The sequence below is a fragment of the Nothobranchius furzeri genome, chromosome 10 (assembly GCF_043380555.1).
Source record: "Nothobranchius furzeri strain GRZ-AD chromosome 10, NfurGRZ-RIMD1, whole genome shotgun sequence".
Taxonomy (NCBI): domain Eukaryota; kingdom Metazoa; phylum Chordata; class Actinopteri; order Cyprinodontiformes; family Nothobranchiidae; genus Nothobranchius; species Nothobranchius furzeri.
The window spans coordinates 32,977,552-33,000,683 of NC_091750.1; the positions used below are offsets into that span (position 1 = coordinate 32,977,552).

Below are 23,132 nucleotides of genomic sequence, written 5' to 3' on the forward strand. Positions count from 1 at the left end.
CTGGTAATAGCACTGGTAATGGTACTGGTAATGGTACTGGAAATAGTACTGGTAATAGCACTGATAATAGTACTGGTAATGGTACTGGTAATAGTACTGGTAATAGTGCTGTTAATGGTACTGGTAATAATACTCGTTATAGTACTGCTAATAGTACTGGTAACAGCACTGGTAATAGTACTGGTAATGGTACTGGTAATAGTACTGGTAATAGGACTGGTAAAAGTACTGCTAATAGTACTGGTAATAGTACTGGTAATAGCACTGGTAATAGTACAGGTAATAGTACATGTAATAGTACTGGTAATAGTACTGGTAATGGTATTGGTAATAGTACTTGTAATAGTAAGGGTAACAGTACTGGTAATAGTACTGTAATGGTACTGGTAATAGTACTGGTAATAGTACTGTAATGGTACTGGTAATAGTACTGGTAATAGCACTGGTAATGGTACTGGTAATAGTACTGGTAATAGTGCTGTTAATGGTACTGGTAATAGTACTCGTTATAGTACTGCTAATAGTACTGGTAATGGTACTAGTACTGTTAATGGTACTGGTAATAGTACTGGTAATGGTACTGGTAGTAGTACTGTAATGGTACTGGTAATGGTACTGGTAATAGTACTGGTAATAGTACAGGTAATAATACTGGTAATAGTACAGGTAATAGTACTGTAATGGTACTGGTAATGGTACTGGTAATAGTACTGCTAATAGTACTGCTAACAGTACTGGTAATGGTACTGGTAATGGAACTTGTACTAGTAATGGTAATGGTACTGGTAATAGTACTGCTAATAGTACTGGTAACAGTACTGGTAATAGTACTGCTAATAGTACTGGTAATGGTACTGTAATGTTACTGGTAATAGCACTGGTAATAGCACTGGTAATGGCACTGGTAATAGTACTGGTAATAGTACTGGTAATGGTACTGTAATAGTACTGGTAATGGTAGTGGTAATAGTACTGTAATGTACTAGTAATGGTACTGGTAATAGTACAGGTAATAGTACTGGTAATGGGACTGGTAATAGTACTGGTAATAGTACAGGTAATAGTACTGTAATGGTACTGGTAATAGAACTGGTAATAGTACCGCTAATAGTACTGGTACTAGTACTGAAATGGTACTGGTAATAGTACTGCTAATAGTACTGGTACTAGTACTGGTAATGGTACTGGTAATTGTACTGGTAATAGTACTGCTAATAGTACTGTAATGGTACTAGTAATGGGACTGGTAATAGTAATGGTACTGGTAGTAGTACTGTAATGGTACTGGTAATAGTACTGGTAATAGTACTGAAATGGTACTGGTAATAGTACTGGTAATAGTACTGCTAATAGTACTGGTAATGGTACTGGTAATAGTGCTGGTACTAGTGCTGGTAATAGTACTGGTAATGGCACTGGTAATAGTACTGTAATAGTGCTGGTAGTAGTACTGGTAATAGTACTGCTAATAGTACTGGTAATGGTACTGGTAATAGTACTGGTGATAGTACTGGTAACGGTACTGGTAATGGTACTGCTAATAGTACTGGTAATAGTACTGGTAATGGTACTAGTACTGGTAATGGTACTGGTAATAGTACTGCTAATAGTACTGGTAATGGTACTGGTAATAGTATTGCTAATAGTACTGGTAACAGTACTGGTAATAGTACTGCTAATAGTACTGGTAATGGTACTGTAATGTTACTGGTAATAGCACTGGTAATGGTACTGGTAATAGTACTGGTAATAGTACTGGTAATGGTACTGTAATAGTACTGGTAATGGTACTGGTAATAGTACTGTAATGTACTAGTAATGGTACTGGTAATAGTACAGGTAATAGTACTGGTAATGGGACTGGTAATAGTACTGGTAATAGTACAGGTAATAGTACTGTAATGGTACTGGTAATAGTACTGGTACTAGTACTGGTAATGGTACTGTAATAGTACTGGAAATGGTACTGGTAATAGTACTGTAATGTACTAGTAATGGTAATGGTAATAGTACAGGTAATAGTACTGGTAATGGGACTGGTAATAGTACAGGTAATAGCACTGGTAATGGTACTGGTAATAGTACTGGTACTAGTACTGGTAATGGTACTGTAATAGTACTGGTAATGGTACTGGTAATAGTACTGTAATGTACTAGTAATGGTACTGGTAATAGTACAGGTAATAGTATTGGTAATGGTACTGGTAATAGTACTGGTAATAGTACAGGTAATAGTACTGTAATGGTACTGGTAATGGTACTGGTAATAGTACTGGTAATGGTACTGGTAATGGTACTCGTAATAGTACTGGTACTGGTAATGGTACTGGTAATAGTACTGGTAATGGTACTGGTAATAGTACTGGTAATAGTACTGGTAATAGTACTGGTAAAAGTACTGTAATGGTACTGTTAATGGTACTGGTAATAGTACTGGTAATGGTACTGGTAATAGCACTGGTAATGGTACTGGTAATGGTACTGGAAATAGTACTGGTAATAGCACTGATAATAGTACTGGTAATGGTACTGGTAATAGTACTGGTAATAGTGCTGGTAATGGTACTGGTAATAGTACTCGTTATAGTACTGCTAATAGTACTGGTAACAGCACTGGTAATAGTACTGGTAATGGTACTGGTAATAGTACTGGTAATAGTACTGGTAAAAGTACTGCTAATAGTACTGGTAATAGTACTGGTAATAGCACTGGTATTAGTACAGGTAATAGTACATGTAATAGTACTGGTAATGGTATTGTTAATAGTACTTGTAATAGTAAGGGTAATAGTACTTGTAATAGTACTGTAATAGTACTGGTAATAGTACTGTAATGGTACTGGTAATAGTACTGGTAATAGCACTGGTAATGGTACTGGTAATAGTACTGGTAATAGTGCTGTTAATGGTACTGGTAATAGTACTCGTTATAGTACTGCTAATAGTACTGGTAATGGTACTAGTACTGTTAATGGTACTGGTAATGATACTGGTAATGGTACTGGTAGTAGTACTGTAATGGTACTGGTAATGGTACTGGTAATAGTACTGGTAATAGTACAGGTAATAATACTGGTAATGGTACAGGTAATAGTACTGGTAATAGTACTGTAATGGTACTGGTAATGGTACTGGTAATAGTACTGCTAATAGTACTGGTAATGGTACTGGTAATGGAACTTGTACTAGTAATGGTAATGGTACTGGTAATAGTACTGCTAATAGTACTGGTAACAGTACTGGTAATAGTACTGCTAATAGTACTGGTAATGGTACTGTAATGTTACTGGTAATAGCACTGGTAATAGCACTGATAATGGCACTGGTAATAGTACTGGTAATAGTACTGGTAATGGTACTGTAATAGTACTGGTAATGGTAGTGGTAATAGTACTGTAATGTACTAGTAATGGTACTGGTAATGGGACTGGTAATAGTACTGGTAATAGTACAGGTAATAGTACTGTAATGGTACTGGTAATAGAACTGGTAATAGTACCGCTAATAGTACTGGTACTAGTACTGAAATGGTACTGGTAATAGTACTGCTAATAGTACTGGTACTAGTACTGGTAATGGTACTGGTAATTGTACTGGTAATAGTACTGCTAATAGTACTGGTAATGGTACTAGTAATGGGACTGGTAATAGTAATGGTACTGGTAGTAGTACTGTAATGGTACTGGTAATAGTACTGGTAATAGTACTGAAATGGTACTGGTAATAGTACTGGTAATAGTACTGCTAATAGTACTGGTAATGGTACTGGTAATAGTGCTGGTACTAGTGCTGGTAATAGTACTGGTAATGGCACTGGTAATAGTACTGTAATAGTGCTGGTAGTAGTACTGGTAATAGTACTGCTAATAGTACTGGTGATAGTACTGGTAATGGTACTGCTAATAGTACTGGTAATGGTACTGGTAATGGTACTAGTACTGGTAATGGTACTGGTAATAGTACTGCTAATAGTACTGGTAATGGTACTGGTAATAGTATTGCTAATAGTACTGGTAACAGTACTGGTAATGGTACTGGTAATAGTACTGGTAATGGTACTGGTAATGGTACTCGTAATAGTACTGGTACTGGTAATGGTACTGGTAATAGTACTGGTAATGGTACTGGTAATAGTACTGGTAATAGTACTGGTAAAAGTACTGGTAATAGTACTGTTAATGGTACTGGTAATAGTACTGGTAATGGTACTGGTAATAGCACTGGTAATGGTACTGGTAATGGTACTGGAAATAGTACTGGTAATAGCACTGATAATAGTACTGGTAATGGTACTGGTAATAGTACTGGTAATAGTGCTGTTAATGGTACTGGTAATAATACTCGTTATAGTACTGCTAATAGTACTGGTAACAGCACTGGTAATAGTACTGGTAATGGTACTGGTAATAGTACTGGTAATAGGACTGGTAAAAGTACTGCTAATAGTACTGGTAATAGTACTGGTAATAGCACTGGTAATAGTACAGGTAATAGTACATGTAATAGTACTGGTAATAGTACTGGTAATGGTATTGGTAATAGTACTTGTAATAGTAAGGGTAACAGTACTGGTAATAGTACTGTAATGGTACTGGTAATAGTACTGGTAATAGTACTGTAATGGTACTGGTAATAGTACTGGTAATAGCACTGGTAATGGTACTGGTAATAGTACTGGTAATAGTGCTGTTAATGGTACTGGTAATAGTACTCGTTATAGTACTGCTAATAGTACTGGTAATGGTACTAGTACTGTTAATGGTACTGGTAATAGTACTGGTAATGGTACTGGTAGTAGTACTGTAATGGTACTGGTAATGGTACTGGTAATAGTACTGGTAATAGTACAGGTAATAATACTGGTAATAGTACAGGTAATAGTACTGTAATGGTACTGGTAATGGTACTGGTAATAGTACTGCTAATAGTACTGCTAACAGTACTGGTAATGGTACTGGTAATGGAACTTGTACTAGTAATGGTAATGGTACTGGTAATAGTACTGCTAATAGTACTGGTAACAGTACTGGTAATAGTACTGCTAATAGTACTGGTAATGGTACTGTAATGTTACTGGTAATAGCACTGGTAATAGCACTGGTAATGGCACTGGTAATAGTACTGGTAATAGTACTGGTAATGGTACTTTAATAGTACTGGTAATGGTAGTGGTAATAGTACTGTAATGTACTAGTAATGGTACTGGTAATAGTACAGGTAATAGTACTGGTAATGGGACTGGTAATAGTACTGGTAATAGTACAGGTAATAGTACTGTAATGGTACTGGTAATAGAACTGGTAATAGTACCGCTAATAGTACTGGTACTAGTACTGAAATGGTACTGGTAATAGTACTGCTAATAGTACTGGTACTAGTACTGGTAATGGTACTGGTAATTGTACTGGTAATAGTACTGCTAATAGTACTGTAATGGTACTAGTAATGGGACTGGTAATAGTAATGGTACTGGTAGTAGTACTGTAATGGTACTGGTAATAGTACTGGTAATAGTACTGAAATGGTACTGGTAATAGTACTGGTAATAGTACTGCTAATAGTACTGGTAATGGTACTGGTAATAGTGCTGGTACTAGTGCTGGTAATAGTACTGGTAATGGCACTGGTAATAGTACTGTAATAGTGCTGGTAGTAGTACTGGTAATAGTACTGCTAATAGTACTGGTAATGGTACTGGTAATAGTACTGGTGATAGTACTGGTAACGGTACTGGTAATGGTACTGCTAATAGTACTGGTAATGGTACTGGTAATGGTACTAGTACTGGTAATGGTACTGGTAATAGTACTGCTAATAGTACTGGTAATGGTACTGGTAATAGTATTGCTAATAGTACTGGTAACAGTACTGGTAATAGTACTGCTAATAGTACTGGTAATGGTACTGTAATGTTACTGGTAATAGCACTGGTAATGGTACTGGTAATAGTACTGGTAATAGTACTGGTAATGGTACTGTAATAGTACTGGTAATGGTACTGGTAATAGTACTGTAATGTACTAGTAATGGTACTGGTAATAGTACAGGTAATAGTACTGGTAATGGGACTGGTAATAGTACTGGTAATAGTACAGGTAATAGTACTGTAATGGTACTGGTAATAGTACTGGTACTAGTACTGGTAATGGTACTGTAATAGTACTGGAAATGGTACTGGTAATAGTACTGTAATGTACTAGTAATGGTAATGGTAATAGTACAGGTAATAGTACTGGTAATGGGACTGGTAATAGTACAGGTAATAGCACTGGTAATGGTACTGGTAATAGTACTGGTACTAGTACTGGTAATGGTACTGTAATAGTACTGGTAATGGTACTGGTAATAGTACTGTAATGTACTAGTAATGGTACTGGTAATAGTACAGGTAATAGTATTGGTAATGGTACTGGTAATAGTACTGGTAATAGTACAGGTAATAGTACTGTAATGGTACTGGTAATGGTACTGGTAATAGTACTGGTAATGGTACTGGTAATGGTACTCGTAATAGTACTGGTACTGGTAATGGTACTGGTAATAGTACTGGTAATGGTACTGGTAATAGTACTGGTAATAGTACTGGTAATAGTACTGGTAAAAGTACTGTAATGGTACTGTTAATGGTACTGGTAATAGTACTGGTAATGGTACTGGTAATAGCACTGGTAATGGTACTGGTAATGGTACTGGAAATAGTACTGGTAATAGCACTGATAATAGTACTGGTAATGGTACTGGTAATAGTACTGGTAATAGTGCTGTTAATGGTACTGGTAATAGTACTCATTATAGTACTGCTAATAGTACTGGTAACAGCACTGGTAATAGTACTGGTAATGGTACTGGTAATAGTACTGGTAATAGTACTGGTAAAAGTACTGCTAATAGTACTGGTAATAGTACTGGTAATAGCACTGGTAATAGTACAGGTAATAGTACATGTAATAGTACTGGTAATAGTACTGGTAATGGTATTGGTAATAGTACTTGTAATAGTAAGGGTAATAGTACTGGTAATAGTACTGTAATGGTGCTGGTAATAGTACTGGTAATAGTACTGTAATGGTACTGGTAATAGTACTGGTAATGGTACTGGTAAAAGCACTGGTAATGGTACTGGTAATAGTACTGGTAATAGTGCTGTTAATGGTACTGGTAATAGTACTCGTTATAGTACTGCTAATAGTACTGGTAATGGTACTAGTACTGGTAATGGTACTGGTAATAGCACTGGTAATGGTACTGGTAGTAGTACTGTAATGGTACTGGTAATGGTACTGGTAATAGTACTGGTAATAGTACAGGTAATAATACTGGTAATAGTACAGGTAATAGTACTGGTAATAGTACTGTAATGTACTGGTAATGGTACTGGTAATAGTACTGCTAATAGTACTGCTAACAGTACTGGTAATGGTACTGGTAATGGAACTGGTACTAGTACTGGTAATGGTACTGGTAATAGTACTGCTAATAGTACTGGTAACAGTACTGGTAATAGTACTGCTAATAGTACTGGTAATGGAACTGTAATGTTACTGGTAATAGCACTGGTAATAGCACTGGTAATGGTACTGGTAATAGTACTGGTAATGGTACTGTAATAGTACTGGTAATGGTACTGGTAATAGTACTGTAATGTACTAGTAATGGTACTGGTAATAGTACAGGTAATAGTACTGGTAATGGGACTGGTAATAGTACTGGTAATAGTACAGGTAATAGTACTGTAATGGTACTGGTAATAGTACTGGTAATAGTACCACTAGTAGTACTGGTACTAGTACTGAAATGGTACTGGTAATAGTACTGCTAATAGTACTGGTACTAGTACTGGTAATGGTACTGGTAATGGTACTGGTAATAGTACTGCTAATAGTACTGGTAATGGTACTAGTAATGGGACTGGTAATAGTAATGGTACTGGAAATAGTACTGTAATGGTACTGGTAATAGCACTGGTAATAGTACTGGTAATAGTACTGAAATGGTACTGGTAATAGTACTGGTAATAGTACTGCTAATAGTAGTGGTAAAGGTACTGGTAATAGTGCTGGTACTAGTGCTGGTAATAGTACTGGTAATGGTACTGGTAATAGTACTGTAATAGTGCTGGTAGTAGTACTGGTAATAGTACTGCTAATAGTACTGGTAATGGTACTGGTAATAGTACTGGTGATAGTACTGGTAACGGTACTGGTAATGGTACTGCTAATAGTACTGGTAATGGTACTGGTAATGGTACTAGTACTGGTAATGGTACTGGTAATAGTACTGCTAATAGTACTGGTAATGGTACTGGTAATAGTACTGCTAATAGTACTGGTAACAGTACTGGTAATAGTACTGCTAATAGTACTGGTAATGGTACTGTAATGTTACTGGTAATAGCACTGGTAATAGCACTGGTAATGGTACTGGTAATAGTACTGGTAATAGTACTGGTAATGGTACTGTAATAGTACTGGTACTGGTACTGGTAATAGTACTGTAATGTACTAGTAATGGTACTGGTAATAGTACAGGTAATAGTACTGGTAATGGGACTGGTAATAGTACTGGTAATAGTACAGGTAATAGTACTGTAATGGTACTGGTAATAGTACTGGTACTAGTACTGGTAATGGTACTGTAATAGTACTGGTAATGGTACTGGTAATAGTACTGTAATGTACTAGTAATGGTACTGGTAATAATACAGGTAATAGTACTGGTAATGGTACTGGTAATAGTACTGGTACTAGTACTGGTAATGGTACTGTAATAGTACTGGTAATGGTACTGGTAATAGTACTGTAATGTACTAGTAATGGTACTGGTAATAGTACAGGTAATCGTATTGGTAATGGGACTGGTAATAGTACAGGTAATAGTACTGTAATGGTACTGGTAATAGTACTGGTAAAAGTACTGCTAATAGTACTTGTAATAGTACTGGTAATGGTACTAGTACTGGTAATGGTACTGGTAATGGTGCTAGTACTGGTACTGGTACTGGTAATGGTACTGGTAATAGTAATGTAATGGTACTGGTAATAGAACTGGTAATAGTACAGGTAATAGTAATGTAATGGTACTGGTAATAGGACTGGTAATAGTACTGGTAATAGTACTGGTAATTGTACTGGTAATAGAACTGGTAATATTACTGCTAATGGTACTGGTACTAGTTCTGGTAATGTTACTGGTAATGGTACTGGTAATGGTGCTGGTAATAGTGCTGGTAATAGTACTGGTAATGGTACTGGTAAGTGTACTGTAATAGTGCTGGTACTAGTACTGGTAATAGTACTGGTAATAGTACTGCTAATAGTACTGGTAATGGTACTGGTACTAGTACTGGTAATAGTACTGGTAACGGTACAGGTAATAGTACTGCTAATAGTACTTGTAATAGTACTGCTAATGGTACTGGTAATGGTACTAGTACTGGTAATGGTACTGGTAATAGTACTGGTGATGGTACTGGTAATAGTACTGGTAATAGCACTGGTAATAGTACTGGTAATGGTACTGGTAATAGTACTGCTAATAGTACTGGTAATGGTACTAGTACTGGTAATGGTACTGTAATAGTACTGGTAATAGTACTGGTAATGGTACTGGTAGCAGTACTGTAATGGTACTGGTAATGGTACTGGTAATAGTACTGGTAATAGTACAGGTAATAGTTCTGGTAACAGTACAGGTAATGTACTGGTAATAGTACAGGTAATAGTACTGGTAATAGTACAGGTAATAGTACTGTAATGGTACTGATAATGGTACTGATAATATTACTGGTAATGGTACTGGTAATGGTACTGGTAATAGCACTGGTAATGGTACTGGTAATGGTACTGGAAATAGTACTGGTAATAGCACTGATAATAGTACTGGTAATGGTACTGGTAATAGTGCTGGTAATGGTACTGGTAATAGTACTGCTAATAGTAATGCTAATAGTACTGGTAATGGTACTGGTAATAGTACTGGTAATAGTGCTGGTAATGGTACTGGTAATAGTACTGCTAATAGTACTGGTAATGGTACTGGTACTAGTACTGGTAATGGTACTGGTAATAATACTGGCAATAGTACTGCTAATAGTACTGGTAATGGTACTAGTACTGGTAATGGTACTGGTAATAGTACTGGTAATAGTACTGGTAATGGTACTGGTAATGGTCCTAGTACTGGTAATGGTACTGTAACAGTACTGGTAATAGTACTGGTAATGGTACTGGTAATAGTACTGTAATGGTACTGGTAATAGTACTGGTAATAGTACTGCTAATAGTACTGGTAATGGTACTGGTAATAGTACTGGTAATAGTACTGGTAACAGTACTGGTAATAGTAGTGGTAATAGTACTGCTAATAGTACTGGTAATGGTAATGGTACTGTAATGGTACTGGTAATGGTACTGGTAATAGTACTGGTAATAGAACTGGTAATAATACTGGTAACAGTACTGGTAATAGTACTGGTAATAGTACTGCTAATAGTACTAGTACTGGTAATGGTACTGGTAATAGTACTGGTAATAGCACTGGTAATGGTACTGGAAATGGTACTAGTACTGGTAATGGTACTGTAATAGTACTGGTAATAGTACTGTAATGGTACTGGTAATAGTACAGGTAATAGTACTGCTAATACTACTGGTAATGGTACTGGTAATAGTACTGCTAATAGTACTGGTAACGGTACTGGTAATAGTGCTGGTAATAGTACTGGTAATGATACTGGTAGTTGTACTGTAATAGTGCTGGTAATAGTACTGGTAATAGTACTGGTAATAGTACTGTAATAGTACTGCTAATAGTACTGGTAATGGTACTGGTACTAGTACTGGTAATAGTACTGGTAATGGTACTGATAATAGTACTGGTAATAGTACTGGTAACGGTACTGGTAATAGTACTGGTAATAGTAGTTGTAATAGTACTGGTAATAGTACTGCTAATAGTACTGGTAATGGTACTAGTACTGGTAATGGTACTGTAATAGTACTGGTAATAGTACTGGTAATGTACTGGTAGTAGTACAGTAATGGTACTGGTAATGGTACTGGTAATAGTACTGGTAATAGTACAGGTAAAAGTACTGGTAATAGCACTGGTAATGGTACTGGTAATGGTACTAGTACTGGTAATGGTACTGTAACAGTACTGGTAATAGTACTGGTAATGGTACTGGTAATAGTACTGTAATGATACTGGTAGTGGTAATGGTAATAGTACTAGTAATGGTACTGGTAATGGTACTGGTAATAGTACTGGTAATAGCACTGGTAATAGTACTGGTAATGGTACTGGTAATGGTACTGGTTATGGCACTGGTAATAGTGCTGGTAATAGTACTGGTAATAGTACTGCTAATAGTACTGCTAATAGTACTGGTAATAGTACTGGTAATGGTACTGGTAATAGTGCTGGTAATAGTAGTGGTAATAGTACTGCTAATAGTACTGGTAATGGTAATGGTACTGTAATGGTACTGGTAATGGTACTGGTAATAGTACTGGTAATAGAACTGGTAATAATACTGGTAACAGTACTGGTAATAGTACTGGTAATAGTACTGCTAATAGTACTAGTACTGGTAATGGTACTGGTAATAGTACTGGTAATAGCACTGGTAATGGTACTGGTAATGGTACTAGTACTGGTAATGGTACTGTAATAGTACTGGTAATAGTACTGTAATGGTACTGGTAATAGTACTGGTAATAGTACAGGTAATAGTACTGCTAATACTACTGGTAATGGTACTGGTAATAGTACTGCTAATAGTACTGGTAACGGTACTGGTAATAGTGCTGGTAATAGTACTGGTAATGATACTGGTAGTTGTACTGTAATAGTGCTGGTAATAGTACTGGTAATAGTACTGGTAATAGTACTGGTAATAGTACTGCTAATAGTACTGGTAATGGTACTGGTACTAGTACTGGTAATAGTACTGGTAATGGTACTGATAATAGTACTGGTAATAGTACTGGTAACGGTACTGGTAATAGTACTGGTAATAGTAGTTGTAATAGTACTGGTAATAGTACTGCTAATAGTACTAGTAATGGTACTAGTACTGGTAATGGTACTGTAATAGTACTGGTAATAGTACTGGTAATGTACTGGTAGTAGTACAGTAATGGTACTGGTAATGGTACTGGTTATAGTACTGGTAATAGTACAGGTAAAAGTACTGGTAATAGCACTGGTAATGGTACTGGTAATGGTACTAGTACTGGTAATGGTACTGTAACAGTACTGGTAATAGTACTGGTAATGGTACTGGTAATAGTACTGTAATGATACTGGTAATGGTAATGGTAATAGTACTAGTAATGGTACTTGTAATGGTACTGGTAATAGTACTGGTAATAGCACTGGTAATAGTACTGGTAATGGTACTGGTAATGGTACTGGTAATGGCACTGGTAATAGTGCTGGTAATAGTACTGGTAATAGTACTGCTAATAGTACTGCTAATAGTACTGGTAATAGTACTGGTAATGGTACTGGTAATTGTACTGGTAATAGTGCTGGTAATGGTACTGGTAATAGTACGGGTAATAGTACTGGTAATAGTACTGCTAATAGTACTGTTAATGGTACTGGTACTAGTATTGGTAATAGTTCTGGTATTAGTATTGGTAATGGTACAGGTAATAGTACTGGTAATAGCACTGGTAATAGTACTGGTAATGGTACTGGTGATGGTACTGGTAATAGTACTGTAATGGTACTGGTAATGGTACTGGTAATAGTACTGCTAATAGTACTGGTACTAGTACCGGTAATGGTACTGGTAATTGTGCTGGTAATAGTACTGGTAATGCTACAGGTAATAGTACTGCTAATAGTACTGGTAATGGTACTGGTAATGGTACTGGTCCTAGTACTGGTAATGGTACTGGTAATAGTACTGGTAGCGGTACTGGAAATAGTACTGGCAATAGTACTGCTAATAGTACTGGTAATGGTACTGTAATGGTACTGGTAATGGTACTGGTAATAGTTCTGTAATAGTACTAGTAATAGCGCTGGTAATAGTACTGGTAATTGTACTGGTAATAGTACTGCTAATAGTACTGTCATGTACTGGTAATGGTACTAGTACTGGTAACTGTACTGTAATAGTACTGGTAATGGTACTGCTAATAGTACTGTAATGGTACTGGTAATGGTACTGGTAAAAGTACTGGTATTAGCACTGGTAATAGTACTGGTAATAATACTGGTAATGGTACTGTAATAGTACTGCTAATAGTACTGGTAATGGTACTGGTACTGGTAATGGTACTGGTAATAGTACTGGTAATAGTACTGCTAAAGGTACTAGTACTGGTAATGGTACTGTAATAGCACTGGTAATAGTACTGTAATGGTACTGGTAATGGTACTGGTAATAGTGCTGCTAATAGTACTGCTAATAGTACTGGTAATGGTACTGGTACTAGTACTGGTAACCGTACTGGTAATAGTACTGGTAATAGTACTGGTAATAGTACTGGTAATGGTACTGGTAATGGTACTAGTACTGGTAATGGTACAGTAATGGAACTGGTAATGGTACTGGTAATAGTACTGTAATGGTACTGGTAATAGTACTGGTAAGAGCACTGCTAATAGTACTGGTAACAGTACTGGTAATGGTACTGGTAATAGTACTGCTAATAGTACTGTAATGGTACTGGTAATGGTACTAGTACTGTAATGGTACTGGTAATAGTACTGGTAATAGCACTGGTAATAGTACTGGTAATGGTACTGGTAATAGTACTGGTAATGGTACTGTTAATGGTACTGTAATACTACTGGTAATAGTACTGGTAATGGTACTGGTAATAATACTGCTAATAGTACTGCTAACAGTACTGGTAATGGTACTGGTAATGGTACTGGTACTAGTACTGGTAATGGTACTGGTAATAGTACTGGTAATAGTACTGGTAAAGGTACTGGTAATAGTACTGTAATGGTACTGGTAATGGAACTGGTAATAGTACTGGTAATAGTACTGGTAATGGTACTGGTAATAGTACTGCTAATAGTACTGGTAATGGTAATGTACTAGTACTGGTAATAGTACTGTAATGGTACTGGTAATAGTACTGGTAATAGTACTTGTAATAATAGTTGTAATAGTACTGGTATTGGTACTGGTAATAGTACAGGTAATAGTACTGGTAATAGTACTGGTAATAGTACTGTAATGGTACTGGTAATGGTACTGGTAATAGTACTCGTAATAGTAATGCTAATAGTACTGGTAATGGTACTAGTACTGACAATGGTACTGGTACTGGTAATGGTACTGGTAATAGTGCTGGTAATAGTACTGGTAATTGTACTCGTAATTGTACTGTAATAGTGCTGGTAATAGTACTGGTAATAGTACTGGTAATGGTACTGGTAATAGTACTGTTAATAGTACTGTAATAGTGCTGGTAATAGTACTGGTAATGGTACTAGTACTGGTAATTTGTACTGGTAATAGTACTGGTAAATGTACTGGTAATAGTACTGGTAATGGTACTGGTAATAGTACTTTAATGGTACTGGTAATAGCACTGTAATAGTACTGGTAATGGTACTGGTAATAGTACTGGTATTAGTACTGCTAATGGTACTGGTACTAGTACCGGTAATGGTACTGGTAATTGTGCTGGTAATAGTACTGGTAATGCTACAGGTAATAGTACTGCTAATAGTACTGGTAATGGTACTGGTAATGGTACTGGTACAAGTACTGGTAATGGTACTGGTAATAGTACTGGTAGCGGTACTGGTAATAGTACTGGTAATAGTACTGCTAATAGTACTGGTAATGGTACTGTAATGGTACTGGTAATGGTACTGGTAATAGTACTGTAATAGTACTAGTAATAGCGCTGGTAATAGTACTGGTAATTGTACTGGTAATAGTACTGCTAATAGTACTGTAATGTACTGGTAATGGTACTAGTACTGGTAATGGTACTGTAATAGTACTGGTAATGGTACTGCTAATAGTACTGTAATGGTACTGGTAAAAGTACTGGTATTAGCACTGGTAATAGTACTGGTAATGGTACTGGTAATAGTACTGCTAATAGTACTGGTAATGGTACTGGTAATGGTACTGTAATAGTACTGGTAGTAGTACTGGTACTGGTAATAGTACTGGTAATAGTACTGCTAATAGTACTGGTAATAGTACTGCTAATAGTACTGCTAATAGTACTGGTAATAGTACTGCTAATAGTACTGGTAATGGTGCTGGTAATGGTACTGGTACTAGTACTGGTAATAGTACTGGTAATAGTACTGGTAACGGTACTGGTAATAGTACTGGTAATAGTACTGCTATTAGTACTGGTAATGGTACTGGTAATAGTACTGTAATGGTACTGGTAATGGTACTGTTAATAGTACTGGTAATGTTACTGGTAAGAGTACTGCTAATAGACTGGTACTGGTACTGGTAATGGTACTAGTACTGGTAATGGTACTGTAATAGTACTGGTAATAGAACTGGTAATGGTACTGTAATTGTACTGTAATGGTACTGGTAATAGTACTGGTAATAGTACATGTAATAGTACTGGTAATGGTACTGGTAACAGTACAGGTAATAGTACTGTAATAGTACTGTAATGGTACTGGTAATGATACTGGTAATAGTACTGGTAATAGCACTGGTAATCGTACTGTAATGGTACTGGTAATGGTACTGGTAATAGTGGTGGTAATAGTGCTGGTAATAGTACTGGTAATGGTACTGGTAATAGTACTGTTAATAGTACTGGCAATAGTACTGCTAATAGTACTGGTAATGGTACTGGTAATGGTACTAGTACTACTAATAGTACTGGTAATGGTACTGGTAATGGTACTAGTACTGGTAATGGTACTGTAATGGAACTGGTAATGGTACTGGTAATGGTACTGGTAATAGTACTGTAATGGTACTGGTAATAGTACTGGTATTAGCACTGGTAACAGTACTGGTAATGGTACTGGTAATAGTACTGCTAATAGTACTGTAATGGTACTGGTAATGGTACTAGTACTGGTAATGGTAATGTAATAGTACTGGTACTGGTACTGTAATGGTACTGGTAATAGTACTGTAATGGTACTGGTAATAGTACTGGTAATAGCACTGGTAATGGTACTGTAATACTACTGGTAATAGTACTGGTAATGGTACTGGTAATAGTACTGCTAATAGTACTGCTAACAGTACTGGTAATGGTACTGGTAATGTACTGGTACTAGTACTGGTAATGGTACTGATAATAGTACTGGTAATAGTACTGGTAAAGGTACTGGTAATAGTACTGTAATGGTACTGGTATTGGTACTGGTAATAGTACTGGTAATGGTACTGGTAATAGTACTGCTAATAGTACTGGTAATGGTAATGGTACTAGTACTGGTAATGGTACTGTAATAGTACTGGTAATGGTACTGGTAATAGTACTTGTTATGGTACTGGTAATAGTACTGGTAATAGTACTGGTAATAGTAGTGGTAATAGTACAGGTAATAGTACTGGTAATAGTACTGGTAATAGCACTGGTAATAGTACTGGTGATGGTACTGGTAATGGTACTGGTAATAGTACTGGTAATAGTAATGCTAATAGTACTGGTAATGGTACTAGTACTGACAATGGTACTGGTACTGGTAATGGTACTGGTGATAGTGCTGGTAATATTACTGGTAATGGTACTGGTAATTGTACTGTAATAGTGCTGGTAATAGTACTGGTAATAGTACTGGTAATGGTACTGGTAATAGTACTACTAATAGTACTGCTAATAGTACTGGTAATGTACTGGTAATAGTACTGGTAATGGTACTGGTACTAGTACTGGTAATGGTACTGGTAATAGTACTGGTAATAGTACTGCTAATAGTCCTGGTAATAGTACTGCTAATAGTACTGGTAATGGTACTAGTACTGGTAATGGTACTGTAATGGCACTGGTAATGGTACTGGTAATAGTACTGGTAATGGTACTGGTAATGGTACTTTTAATGGTACTGGTAATAGCACTGGTAATAGTACTGGTAATAGTACAGGTAATAGTACTGGTAATAGTACTGTAATGGTACTGGTAATGGTACTGGTAATAGCACTGGTAATAGCACTGGTAATCGTACTGGTGATGGTACTGGTAATGGTACTGGTAATAGTACTGGTAATAGTAATGCTAATAGTACTGGTAATGGTACTAGTACTGACAATGGTACTGGTACTGGTACTGGTAATAGTGCTGGTAATAGTACTGGTAATGGTACTGGTAATTGTACTGTAATAGTGCTGGTAATAGTACTGGTAATAGTACTGGTAATGGTACTGGTAATAGTACTACTAATAGTACTGGTAATGGTACTGGTAATGGTACTGGTACTAGTACTGGTAATGGTACTGGTAATAGTATTGGTAATAGTACTGCTAATAGTACTGGTAATAGTACTGCTAACAGTACTGGTAATGGTACTAGTACTGGTAATGGTACTGTAATGGCACTGGTAATGGTACTGGTAATAGTACTGGTAATGGTACTGGTAATAGTACTGGTAATGGTACTGGTAATAGTACTGCTAATAGTACTGGTAATGGTACTGGTAATGGTACTAGTACTCAATTCAATTCAAGTTTATTTAAATTGCGCCAAATCACGACAAGAGTCGTGTCAAGGCACTTCACATAATAAACATTCCAATTCACAGTTCATTAAGCCAATCAGAAATAATGTTTCCTATATAAGGAACCCAGCAAATTGCATCAAGTCACTGACTAGTGTCAGTGACTATACAGCAATCCTCATACTAAGCAAGCATGCAGCGACAGTGGAGAGGAAAACTCCCTTTAATCAGGAAGAAACCTCCAGAGAATCCTGGCTCAGTATAAGCAGCCATTCTCCACGACTCACTGGGGATCGAGAAGACCGAGCAGACACACACACACACACACACACACACACACACACACACACACACACACACACACACACGCACGCACGCACGCACGCACGCACGCACGCACTCACACGCACACACACACACACACACAGACACACACACAAAGACAAGTAATGCGTCTATAGTTATATTGTGATGTCTTAGTAAATATTGTATTTGGTGAAAGATAAACTTGTATTTATCCTAGTGGATCTATAATTAAACGGATAAACTAGTAGTAGCACATCAAAAATCAATGAAAACAAAAAGTTATTATCAGGAGAGGGAGAATGTTTTAGTGGTTAGCAGCAGTGTGCTAGTCGATGGCCCCCTCCATGAGGCCACCACAGCTCAGCAGAACATCGTTGTAGCTTCTTCTGGGGAGAAAAACACTTAGAGAGAAAATAAAGTTAACAGCTGAAATAGCAGGAAATAATACAGTTAAAGAGCAGATTGTAGAAGAAAGCAGTAGAGTGTGAAAAGTGGTCAGTGTATCCTCCAGCAGTCTAAGCCTATAGCAGCATAACTACAGAGTTAACTCTGGATAACCTATCCTATTTAGATGGAGGCATGTTGGAGGCAGGGCAAGGGAGAGCCGTCTTTACCGACTGTACACTCCACCTCCCTCTACTCCCCCTCTTGTCCAGATTTAGGCTAACATCAGATTTTAACTATAGGCCCTATCAAATAAAAATGTTTTAAGCCTATTCTTAAAAGTAGACAAGGTGTCTGCCTCACGGACTAAAGCTGGGAGCTGGTTCCACAGGAGAGGAGCCTGATAACTAAAAGATCTGCCTCCCATCCTAATTTTAGATATTCTTGGAACCACCAGTAGACCTCCAGTCTGAGAGCGAAGTGCTCGGTTAGGAACGTATGGAACAATCAGATCACTGATGTATGATGGAGCTTGATTATTAAGAGCTTTATATGTGAGAAGACGGATCTTAAAATCTATTCTGAATTTAACAGGTAGCCAATGTAGGGAAGCTAAGACAGGAGAGATATGATCTCTCTTTTTAATTCTCATCAGAACTCTAGCTGCAGCATTTTGGACAAGCTGAAGACTTTTAACTACATTCTGTGGACTTCCTGAGAGTAATGGATTACAGTAATCCAGTCTTGATGTAATAAATGCATGAACTAGTTTTTCAGCATCACTCCTGGAAAGTATGCTTCTAATCTTAGCAATATTCCGAAGGTGGAAAAAGGAAATCCGACAAACTTGTGAAACCTGGGATTTGAATGACATGTCCTGGTCAAAGATAACACCAAGGTTCCTTACCTTGTTCTCGGAGATTAATGTAATGCCATTAAGGTCAGGCGATTGGCTAAGCAATTTCCTTTTCTGGATTTCTGGTCCAAAGATGAGAACTTCCATCTTGTCTTGATTTGTCTAGTACTGGTAATGGTACTGTAATAGTACTGGTAATAGTACTGGTAATGGTCCTGGTAATGGTACTGGTAATAGTACTGGTAATGGTACTGGTAATAGTACAGGTAATAGTACTGGTAATGGTACTGATAATAGTACTGGTAATAGTACAGTTAATAGTACTGGTAATAGTACTGGTAATGGTACTGGTAATAGTACTGTAATGGTACTTTTAATAGCATTGGTAATAGTACTGCTAATGGTACTGGTACTAGTACTGGTAATTGTACTGGTAATGGTACTGGTAATAGTGCTGGTAATAGTACTGGTAATGGTACTGACAATAGTACTGGTAATAGTACAGTTAATAGTACTGGTAATAGTACTGGTAATGGTACTGGTAATAGTACTGTAATGGTACTTTTAATAGCATTGGTAATAGTACTGCTAATGGTACTGGTACTAGTACTGGTAATAGTGCTGGTAATAGTACTGGTAATTGTACTGTAATAGTGCTGGTAATAGTACTGGTAATGATACTGGTAGTAGTACTGCTAATAGTACTGGTAATGGTACTAGTACTGGTAATGGTACTGTAATGGTACTGGTAATAGTACTGTAATGGTACTGGTAATAGTACTGGTAATAGCACTGGTAATAGTACTTCTAATAGTACTGGTAATGGTACTAGTACTGGTAATGGTACTGTAATAGTACTGGTAATGGTACTGGTAATAGTACTGTAATGTACTGGTAATGGTACTAGTACTGGTAATGGTACTGGTAATGGTACTGGTAATAGTACTGGTAATAGCACTGGTAATGGTACTGGTAATAGTACTGTAATGGTACTGGTAATGGTACTGTAATAGTACTGGTAATAGTACTGGTAATGGTACTGGTAATGGTACTGGTAATGGTACAGGTAATGGTACTGGTAATGGTACTGTAATGGTACTGGTAATGGTACTGGTATTGGTACTGTAATAGTACTGGTAATAATACTGTAATGGTACTGGTAATAGTACTGGTAATAGCATTGGTAATAGCACTGGTAATAGTACTGGTAATGGTACTGGTAATGGTACAGGTAATGGTACTGGTAATGGTACTGGTAATAGTACAGGTAATAGTACTGGTAAAACAGTAAGCTCTTATTTGAGCCAGTGAATTACGTCTTGCTTCAAGTTATAAAATGTTCTAATAATAAAGATTAATAAGAAATAACATTAATATTTAGAAAATCCTGATCAGGGTAATCCAAATAGCAATAAAATAGTTCTAAAGGCAGCAAATGTCTCATTTATTCTAAATATTCAGTCTTTATTTGTTCATCACTTTAGTCCTTCTGGCTCCTGCAAGCATTTCTAACAACCATTAAATAGTTTCTAGTTCCTCGTGCACAGGAAGTCAGTATGTGGCTGTTTCTGTCTGCTGGTGGTGCGTGCTCTCTTCAGTTTGCTCCTACTTTGTGATGGACGGAGGAAGGGAAAGGAGGGTGCGCGTCTCCATGGCGACCCACCTGCTTGTGGCCCTTTACAAAGCCAGGCGGGGTGGAAAAGAGAGAAGGGCTAACCATTACTGACAGGCAGCTCTGAGGAACAAGGTGGAGGCCCACATGCTTCCTGCGGACTGGAACGGAACCAGCAGAACCACCATGCGCAGCTTCAGAACCGAGCCAGCATGCAGACAGCATCCGCAGCTACGCAGCAAATACTCCTCCGCCACATTCCTCGTTTACGTTTTCCTCCTTTTAAATTCCTGCGCATTCCACACTGGACCAGCAGGCTGGTATCGGGCTGCAGGTTGCCATGCCAACGGACGACACTCAGCCTCCCCGCCCCCCCACAGAAAGTGCCACACAAACAGAGGACATGCTCCAGCACCTGTCAGACTGGACTAGGCAGAACGAGTCGAACCAAACGGAGTGAAGCAGAACACATCGGGAGTGTGAGAGTGGAAGACAAGTCCACGTGCTGCTTAGACGTTCATCTTTCTCCTCTAATCCACACTGGATTATCCTTTTACTGAATGATCCGTGTCTTAATATGGATTATACCATGGCCAACCATTTAAAACCCGGTCTGCACCGATGAGCCTCCACTGCCATGCAAACACAACTTCCTGGTTTCTCTACTTAAATCGTGTGAACTTGTAAACTATTTTGAACTTTGCGTGGAAGAAACGATTCTTTAAAAAGGTTTAAATCTGCAATCTCTACGTTTTCCTTCTGTTAAACTGAGCAGGATTTTTATTTTCCACGAGCTAAACGTGTCATCATTACTCAGGTGTGACTTCAACCATTAGGTGTCTGTTGCCTGCATGAAAAGCACCAACATATTATTTATAATTGTGTTTATTTTACTAAAAGTCTATTCTGCTCACAACACTGAACATCCCTCCAGACGAGCTTGAAGCTAAAAATAAAGAAAACTGGTTAAAAAACTCAAATAAAGGCTTGGCGTGATTTGGTTTCTGCATTAAAGAAGAGAAACGTTTTTGTTTATTTGTGAACAACCCCTTTCCTTTGATCAGAATCAAGTTTTATTTACTCTATAATCTGTTAGGTGTGCAAACCCATAACCCAGCCCTGTCAGCGTCTTAAATTCATGTAAAAATGTTTGATTTTTGTTGTGAATCTGACTAATTAAACGGGTTTAAATCTTATAAAATACAATTAGATGTGATTAAATATCCAACAGAACCAACCCAAGCATGGTGATCATGGTACAACGCTTTTGAAAGACAGAAACAGACGAGCTTGAGATGAAAGATGCTGCAGCTTTCCTCTTCAGAGGATCTTTCTTTAACCCTGGATCCGTTCACATCTGCTGACATTTGGAGTCTAAGCTTCCATCCACAGACAAGATGCACTCCGCTCCACTCTTTAAGCCAAACTGTCCTGCAGGACTCGAGCCATTTGGGACGTCACCTCACAGGAACACAATGCAGCGAAGACCAGACAAACAGATAGGAGAGTGAGATAGTGAGAGGTTGGCTGCTGAGCCACCCCCCCCCCCACCCTCTCCCCCCCCCCCCCCCCCCCCCCATACACACACACACACACACACACTCATGCAGTGAAGAAGTGTGATCAACCAGCTAACCTGACGGCCTCGTCCCCTCTGGCTGCTCTGAAATGTCCTGCAACTCTAAGCAATGGCATCACTGTTAGCTTCATAGTCCTCCTTTAGTTCATCATCATCAGCTTGGCTTGTTCACAGATCCAAACATGTAAAATGCTGCAGGTACGTTTGATTTTCAGTACATGAAATGAATGAGTTACTCCTCTCTGGATGCTGGTGAAAGGATGAATTCCTTTATTCCTAGGTGGCGTGAACAATTCACATGTTGTAAATGAGTTATAAACGGTGCTCTGGTTACCTTGCAGATATCCTAGATTTACTCGATTCATGACATCGCTCGCAGTGAGATTAGACACGTCCTCTACAAGCCGAAGGAAGAGAGACAGAGGAGTCAGAAAGAGAGGGAGAGAAACAAATACGATCAGCCCGTGAAAGCATCTGGACCTTCTTTTAAACGTGAGAGCAAAACATGAAAGTAAACCAGAAGCCATGCCATGATGTGTGCGCAGAATCACCTCCAGATCATTACGCACCTGCAACCCAGGACCTGAACGTGAGGTTGGTGTAGGTGCAACGCATCTGGACTGATTCTGATTTAGCTTCAGGGTGAGAAGCAGAAAGTGCAGCTGTGTGCTCCTGCATCCTCATGCATGAATCATGTGACTGGGACAGGGACGTGTGCACGTTATGACACGTGGGGTTAATGAGGCCGATAGCAGAAGACG

General features: G+C 37.9%; 1 protein-coding gene across 7 annotated transcripts in view; it reads right to left on the reverse strand.

The window, feature by feature from the left end:
- The window catches only part of kcnt1b (potassium sodium-activated channel subfamily T member 1b), a 192,768-nt gene that overhangs the window by 97,926 nt on the left and 71,710 nt on the right, over positions 1-23,132 (reverse strand). For 5 of the 7 annotated variants that reach the window (XM_054730240.2, XM_054730241.2, XM_054730243.2 and 2 more), the window contains 2 exons: positions 22,706-22,768; positions 22,429-22,473 (listed from right to left, as the gene is read on the reverse strand). In XM_054730240.2, coding sequence (XP_054586215.1) covers positions 22,429-22,473; positions 22,706-22,768 — 108 coding nt within the window. The remainder of the gene's footprint in view (positions 1-22,428; positions 22,474-22,705; positions 22,769-23,132) is intronic. The other 2 variants (XM_054730247.2, XM_054730242.2) reach the window with 1 other exon arrangement.